Source organism: Bidens hawaiensis, unplaced genomic scaffold, assembly GCF_021521415.1.
Source record: "Bidens hawaiensis isolate Kalapana, Puna unplaced genomic scaffold, B.hawaiensis_p1.1 tig00005851_1, whole genome shotgun sequence".
Classification (NCBI taxonomy): Eukaryota; Viridiplantae; Streptophyta; class Magnoliopsida; order Asterales; family Asteraceae; genus Bidens; species Bidens hawaiensis.
Window position 1 is genome coordinate 639,846 of NW_027491385.1, and position 8,743 is coordinate 648,588.

At 35.5% G+C, this 8,743-nt stretch overlaps 1 protein-coding gene and 1 pseudogene across 1 annotated transcript; both read right to left on the reverse strand.

Annotated features, from left to right (window-relative positions):
• Positions 1 to 1,305: 1,305 nt before the first annotated feature.
• Positions 1,306 to 4,205, reverse strand: LOC143630844 (beta-amyrin 28-monooxygenase-like). Its single transcript, XM_077099746.1, has 3 exons — positions 3,251 to 4,205; positions 2,350 to 2,537; positions 1,306 to 1,636 (listed from the first exon to the last, which is right to left on the reverse strand). The coding sequence occupies exons 1-3, from the start codon at positions 4,203 to 4,205 to the stop codon at positions 1,337 to 1,339; spliced, it is 1,443 nt and encodes a 480-aa protein (XP_076955861.1). The 3' UTR covers positions 1,306 to 1,336.
• Positions 4,206 to 7,025: 2,820 nt separating this feature from the next.
• Positions 7,026 to 8,507, reverse strand: LOC143630905 (F-box/FBD/LRR-repeat protein At1g13570-like; annotated as a pseudogene).
• Positions 8,508 to 8,743: the final 236 nt, after the last annotated feature.

The following is an 8,743-nucleotide window of genomic DNA, read 5'->3' on the forward strand; positions in this document are numbered from 1 at the left end:
TAGTTTATTCTTTATTATGGTTTGTTATAGCGTGGTAACTTGTCGTATAAAGAACACCACCTGAAAGCAAATTTTTTAAAGGACGTGATTCATAAATCAGCTATATTTAAAGGACAAAATTTATATTTCTGTCTTACGTTTAACCTAACAAACAATTTAGAGCAGTAAATGTCATTGTTGGCATCTAATCAACCTACCGTCTTAAACTTGTTGACATGCTCATTGGATGGTCATTTTCAACATTGATGTGTTGGAATTATGATATTTAGGTTGGTAGCTAATGTCAAGACCATTGTGATTTCAGTCACAAAATTTGCAACTGAAATTTCCAGTCGTAATATCCATCGCACTTGTTTAGTTTTCTAGTAGTTAGTTTGTTTCTTTCAAAGTAGTTTTCTTACACCCATTTCATTAAACAAAACATAAACTTCTATACCATACCATTATGCATAACAATTTACAACTTTTCTAGAGAAAACTATTTCCTATTTTTGGTATATTGATTTTTATTTATCCCAACTATCGTTTTTTGGTCAAAACCGGTCCCAACTAACGAATTGGCTACTGACGGTCCCAACTTTTAACGTATTTGTTCCTAACGATTCGCGACTAACAGAATCCTAACGTGCTAGTTTCAGGTCGCCGAAAAAACGTTTTTGGCCGGAAAACTCAACGTTTTTGGCCGGAAAACTCAATTTTTTTTCCCGAAAACTCCACATTTTCATCCTAAACATCTTGATAACTTTGTATCGGACATTTAGTACCCTTTTTCTAGTAAAAGCCCCAATTATTGAGGTCACCGGAAACACTAGAACCATTGTCGGAATCGGTTGATGCTGCTCAAGTGGTGAAAGTTGGTTGGCGGTGAGTCAATTGGTGGTGGTTTCGGTGTTCAAGTGGTGTTTTCCGGTAACAAATTTGACTTTCCCGGCCAAAAACGTTTTTCCGACGACCTGAAAGTAACGGCGTTAGGATTCTGTTAGTCGCGGACCATTAGGAACAAATGTGTTAAAAGTTGGGACTGTCAATAGCTAATTCATTAGTTATGACAGGCAGCGACCAAAAAGCAATAGTTGGGATTAGTAAAAACCAACATACCCCTATTTTTTCATCTTCCAAGTTATTTTTTTTATTTCTGTTTTGTGTTCTTGATGTTTATAATCTCAAAATCACTTAAAAACCCCATATAGTATAACATATGATATGAGTCCATTTTGTTATTTTATTAGAAAAAATAACCACATCGAAATACAAATATATACGAGAAACAACTTATTTAACATAAAATTAAAATAGCTCCAAGATCCCATTTTTGTTCCATATGATGACACCATCTTCAATCTTTATGCGGGTAAAGCCGAATCGGAAGACCCTTGGCTGGGCTCGGCATCGGGTTGACCACAATCTGCTCATCAGGAATCATTTTCTCCCATTTGAATTTTCTTACTAGATGATGCATGAACACAAGTATTTCTAGCCGAGCATACTCTTTCCCCGGACACATTCGCGGTCCTCCTCCAAATGGCACAAACGTGTATGGTGCCGGTCCGGTACCTTCGAATCTTAATGGGTCAAATTTCGTGGGTTCCGGGAAGAACTCAAGGTTCTTATGGGTTGAGTTTGCACTCCAATATAACTATACATGCAAAAAAAAAAAGTGAAATGTTTGTTAGAAACACTTGGCACAAAACTAATAATAAAAAATGAGTCATGCACGGTTCGATCTGGATTGGTTTTGAGCTAAAATCAAACCAAAAACTGTAACTTTGGTTTTGAGTTTATGAAAAGCGTTTGGTTTTGTTTTTCGGTTGTCATTTAAGCTTTAAAAATTTTGGGCTAGAAAAGAAGTTTGGGCCAAAATAATAAACATGGGCCTAAAACATTTTGTATGTTAATAGCTAATTGATTATTATACACTTGGCTAAAATATTTGAGTTATATATTAACTTCTTAAATGCTTATAAACCAATTATAACAAAAATAAATAAATTATGAATCTATATATTCGGTTCAGTTTAGTTTTACAAAAATATAAACCAAACCATCAATTTTTGTTTTTGTTGGGGCTATTTGCTTTGGTCTTTTCGATTTTTCTGTTCGAATTGGCATTTTCAGTTTCATGTATCACTGCTTAGTAACCAATTGTACTTTATTAGACTAAAACTCGCCGCAAAAAATATTCTAGTCACAAAACATCAGTCGCAAATTTGTCGCTAAAATCCTTGTAAAATGTGTCAGCCATGCATATTTTTGCAACCGAAAATCCAGTCGCAGATAGGCTTTAGCGACCTGTTTGTAACAATTTTGTGGTAGCAAATAATTGTCTTTATAGTAGTGATATATAGTTACCTTCCAGCCTTTTGGGATAGAGTAGCCATTGTACATGAAATCAGTAATGGCTTCTCTAAATGCACCTTGGAGTGGTGGGGCCAATCTAAGCACTTCACATGCAACATTCCATGAGTACTTCATCTTTGATAGATCTTCCCAGTTCAACAGCTCTCCTGGTGCTTTTGACTTTGCAATTTCCATTTGTTCTGCATGCATGCATGTGAATATCAATTACTAAGTATATCATGTTTTAAGTATATGTTTGTATTCTACTGAATTCATTGAAATCCTGTTTTTAATCATGTGAATTTGTTACCGGAAAACTTATGAGAGCGTGTCACTGCCATACTAACCAATGAGATCAGGTAAGCCATAGTTTATGCTAGGCAGATGGTGGGGCTCAAAATGTATAAAAAAAATCACAAACGATTTGGGGGGGGGGAGCTCAAATTGTTGGCCAGAAGCGGCTAAATTTATACTACGTATAAAAAATTTCAGGGGAAAATGGATAAATTTACACTGCTACGAAAAAAACAAGGGGGGCTGGGGCCACCCCGGGCCTAAGTAAACTTCGCCTCTGCCGTCATTAAACTTTCGCCAGCCAGAAAAACTGGCCGTGAGATTTGTGACGGATTATCGACGAATTTCACTGAGAGATTCCCGACAACTTTGAATGGTCGTCTAGTAGTCTTTTCCGACTGAATATCGATGGAGATTGCTGTTTTAAGGCTTGAAATACCCGACGATTACTACCAAGTTAATCGTTCGACTGGACATCACAAAAAAGTTAACGATAATCTATCTTATTATCTAAAATAACGTTCCAAAAACGACGAAATTCCGTCGGTAATTTGTCAGTAATCACCGACGGATTAAATTCCTTATAGTTAATCACATTAATTAATACATCTAAACATACCTTTGTAAACTCCATCATAAATCTCTGGTAACTCCGCAAGATACTTAACAATAAACGCACAAGCCGAGCTTGCAGTATCATGGCCACCAATCAACAACCCTAAGATCTTATCAGCAATATCATATTCCGCCATGAATCCACCTTCTTCGTCCTTAAAAACAAGCATATGTGACAATATATCTTGAGTTGCTGTTGCCTTCCCTTCATCCAAATCAACCTTCCTTTGCTTCACAATATCCATCAACTCCTTCCTTATAAAATTAGCAGCATTAATCCCTCTCCTAAAAGGCGTCCCAGGAAGATCTATCGGGATCGATAGCAGCCCCAATGCAATGCTCTCGAACGGCCCTGATAAGTATCGAACACGTTCCGGATCATCAATGTTTATAAAGATCTTGCAAGCTAGCCAAAAGGTGAAGTTTTTGGTTAGTTCATATGTCACTACTTCATCTTTACCATCCCACCATGTAGCGAAATGATGTTGCGTAACTGTGTCCATAACGGGGACGTAGCGATGAAGGGCTTCGGGTTTGAAGAAATTCGGAAGCATTTTTCGCATTTTAATGGCTTCGATTTTGGAGGTTTTGTCTGATGAAGGGAATATTTTGTCTACTGATTTTGGCCACCAGCCTTGGACAAGTTTGTTTTCATTTGAGAACAAGAATTTGTTACCTTGTGCACCACAAAAGACTGCAGCATGTTCTAGCATTAAAGATGTTCGGAACACGATGGGCGAAAACTTTGACATGCGGTCGAATATGAACTTTTCGGGGTGGCCAGTCCATCCGGTTGAAAGAAACTCGAAGCTTTCTCCGATTACTGGCCACCCCGTTCGACCAGGTGGAAGTACCTTTCCATTTTGTGTTTGTTTGGATGATTTGTGAAGGAAGAAGTGTAATGAGAATGAAATTGTAAGGACAAAAAGAGTGACAATAGATGCATAGAAGATATCCATTGTAGAAATATAAGTATGTTTTGCATTAATGATAATAAAGAGAGATGAGTGTGTGTGTGTATATAGGGAGTTGAATACTTGAATGTGAGTGTGAGTGTGAGTGTGAGTGTGAGTGTGAGTGTGAGTGTGAGTGTGAGTGTGAGTGTGACAAAGGGTGAAGATACCAAAAGGTTAAATTATACTAGGTTTTGATTGTACATTGGACTATTGGAGATAGAGGTCAAAATAGTGGATCCTTAAAAGAAAAAAAATGTTGAACACAAATATGTTTAAAGAGAAAAGCAATTGATTAAAAAATATAGATTATAACTAATGATCATATTCTAAAGTTTGTACTTATATAAGAACTATACATATACACAAAAATAGTATATATACATAAATTCACTAAACACATGCTACAAGCACATACAAGTTTATACGAGTCATGAGCGGGTTACATTTTTTCGGTCTTCGTATGTATATCAAGGACTTTTATTGGGTTAGGTTTTATTTATCAGATTAAGTTTGTTTCTAGCAAAATTGAAGTTAAAATATGATTCATTCGACTCTATTTTTGTACTTAATTAGTCCTACACATAGTGTGAAGAGGAACATCAATTTGCCGAGTTGAGATGCAAGTAACACTCAAACATTTAATCTAGTAAAAAGATGTTGAAAATAAAACTAGTTAAACCTGAAAATTTATTTAACTAGTTTAATGGAAAACCAGTTGGACTTTTGAATAGTGGTTGATAGTGTGCAAGCCAGAGGTTACATTGATCATCCCAGTTCAACCGGTCGTACGTACCAGCCGTTTTGGTTTGGTTTTGAAAACCATGGCTAAAGTGGTTTGCTAAGTAAGGATTCTTTAGTCTAGTTGGTAAATTAAATTTCTTTCGGAAACCTACTGAGTTTCGGATTTTTAATAGAATGTATGTATATAAAATAGAGTGAGCACACATATAAATGCTACATTGATGTTGTTCAGCTTTATTATGATTTTAGATTATTAATGTGAGGATACATTGATGTTGTTCAGATTTATTATGATACATCAACATATCTGTTGTAGAAGTGTTAAATATATATGTATGTCATTGTAGAAGTACTGGTTGGCAAAAGTACAGATACATTACTCATTAGTACAAAAAGCACTCCCTTTCGGTTTTACTTGTTCATTATGTTTATGTCATTTGATGAATCACAAGCCCATATATATGTAGGATTGGCACCTCAAAAGAAATTTTAGTGACTTAATTAAAACAAAACTTTTGTACTTTACACCATCGACCTAATTGGGACACTTCTAAAAGTTTGTTACTATTTTTATGAGATTTAGTTATTGTATATAATAGATTACAGAACTCTACATTCAAGCCTGGCCCTATAAAGCCCCTAAGATTTAATCCTGACAATCAGGCAGTTACAGTTAATCCGTCTTCCTCAATCGTATGCTACCATGAAATCGTTTCACTTTCACACGATTGCCTACAATGAACGACTGCATGATTGGTTACTAGGACTAACATAGTTTAAATTGGATAATTTTTGTTAATAAGAATCAGCTGCAGGAACCTCAAATTATTTTGATTTTAAACAATAAATTTTTTTTAGTGAATTCTTTTATGTTGGTGTAAACTGTCTGTCCTAATAATTATAATGCGCATTTGAAATGGTAGCAATTTATTAGATGAGTTTAAGTTTTATGATCAAATTATTGAAATGAAAACAAGTATTACTACTGTGTCACTTTGTCATGAGTTTTGCATGAATGCAGCCTTATGATCAAAATTTTGAAATGGCGAAAATATTACTAAATTGGACACTACTATTGCAAGAGCATATACCTTTTTATATTCATGACTCGGTACTTCAAAAGTCTACTGATTTTACTTTGAGTGCCTTCGTTGCAGTAGACTAAATATTTATATTTTTATTAAGTTTACTAAAATTTCAATTAAACCAATTTAGAGGTCTGTTAGGTATCAATTTAGTTACACTTATGCCGAATCTAAAATGTTATATATCTTAACTCTAATGCTTTTGTCACATTTGAGTATTAGTAAGTTGTTACTTTTCAGCACTGTCTTTAATATCTCAGGTTGCTGGATCTTAACTCCTCGTATAAGAAACTGGTAAATAATCTGAAGCTATTTTCATATTTTTTACAGTCTGAAAATTGCAAATGAAAATACTTAAACCAGCCTTTTGCAGTGCAGGATGAAACAAAAAGGTCTAAACGAGTCTTCATCAGCTTATGAGTATTTTGGGTTGAAGGCACAAAAGATAGTTTGGTACCTTGGATCACTTGGATAATGATTGCCAAATGGTTTATATGAACGAACCGCTTGAAAACATTACAAAACCCGAGCAAAGAAAGTTAGTTATTGGTGGTGAAGTATGCGCGTGGGGCGAAAGACGGGTCGGACATTGAACAAGCCATATGGCCACGTGCTGCAGCCTGCACAATGAAGAAATGCATCTAGTTGCAGTTGGCATCTAATCTTGAAAGATGTTGACTGAATCCCATGTTGACCTTTTATTCCTGTTAATGAAAATACTTATTCTTGATGCTTACAATTTGAGGGTACTAAGCTATGCCATAGGTGTTGTGTACAGAAAATCTAGATACTTCACAAATCACAACACAAATTTGTTAAAAGAACTAAAAAAGGTAAATAGTTGGTTACTAAAAATCAACACCCAAAGCAAGCAGTAATATAAAGAAACACCTTTCTCATCAGGTAGATTTTCAGCCAAAGAAACAAAACCAGAAAAACAAGACTACCATAATAAATCTCAACATTAGTTCGCAAGAAAGTTTAGTGATCTAATCGACTAATCGTCATCGCCATCGTCTTGGTCCTCGTCATAATCATCGTCTTGGTCTTCATCATTGTCATCGTCATCGTCTTTGCTTTTTCTAAGATTCTCAATAATGAATATTACCGGTGATGCACGAGGGGCGTGTAAGAGAACTTCCAACATCTTCAACTCTTCATTCTTATCAACGCAGTGTTGCAATATCACCTTCTTCAGATTGGGTGACCTCACTAGGATAAATTTCACAAATTCCATCTCACGCTTAGAGTTATCGAAATATTCAATCACCAATTCATCCAGATGCTCCAACCAAACATCTGAATACTTTTCCAATATAGCGGGCTCTATCTCATCACAACCTTCATCTCCAGCAACCTACAACAAGAGTTTTGTGTTGGTGACTTCTGGCATTAGAATAAAAACAAACCGGAATACAAGCAATACTTATACTATTTACCTTTAGCTTAATTTTCTCCAAGTTCATGGAGCATTTGACCAAAACAAAAAGAAAAGGCAATCCAAAGTCGTCACCAAAATCCATGACCCATACAAAAGTATTTGAGGTGGATTAGTGAGATTGGCACCGAGTCTTGAACTAACAACTTCAACCACATGTCAAAACAACGATCAATAATTAAGTTCGAATATTTTTCTATGAAGTATACATAATGTGTTAATTAAAGAGGATTAATATTACCGGTGTGATAATAGAACCAATAGTAGTCAGATGCTCAATCATAGGTAAACACTTGAACAGCTCGATAATGCTGGGATATTCACCACCGAGCATATGCTCATCAAATATAATCTACATTGGCTTCAAATATTTAGATAAGTTTTGAAAGGCCACAAGATAGGATATGCAGGTACGAACTTACCAGACACAACCTCTTAAGCGATGGACAGTTAGATAAAAGATGTAAGAGAGTCTCTCTAGTCATCTTTACCTCGACCAAGGATAAGCTTGTAAGACTACCAAATCCATTGAATGTTGGTTGACGGAGAAGATCACAAGAATCAAGATCTAATTCAATTAAGTGATGCATCGAGAAGAGGGATAAGGGTAAATTATATGAATCACTACCAAGCAAGTGAAGTGTTAACTCGTGACAGGATGGTTAGTATTATTTGATCAAGTTCAAAACAAGTGTCATCTACTTGCATCGAAAGGGTAAACTCGTGTATTGGAGCCTCGCGCAGTAATAGAACTTGGTGTATAGCATAGAAAAGTTTACAGCTAAAGCCCATGTTTTCCCTTTTTTTTGCTATGAAAGAAGCTTCCTCCAAATTAACCAGGTTTATTCGATTATACACAAAATGCTCATAAAACGCAAGTTTAGGAACTGTTGTCCATTTGTACCTCCAATCCCTTGAGAGGATACTTGTTCTTGCTGCCGCATCAGTTGGTAAAAGACATAGGATGGTTTCGATTATGGGTTGAGGAAGTGTAGTGATTATATCCAATCGTTGAGCTTTAGGCATACGTTTAGGTTTCATCTCAGGCTGCTTGAAATTCAATTCCTTTTACCACGCACAATGAGAAAAACAAGTCGAATACAACATAATATTGCAAACTGTGAAAACGAATTTAAGATATAAAAATTTGAAACTGAACACAAGAACAAAGAAAAAACTGAGCCTTTCATTATGAAGACAATACTTTGATCAAAGATTATCCATTTCTCATGGTTTAAATATCTTTCTACTTTTCCCTTGTTGTGATTTGGTTAAAC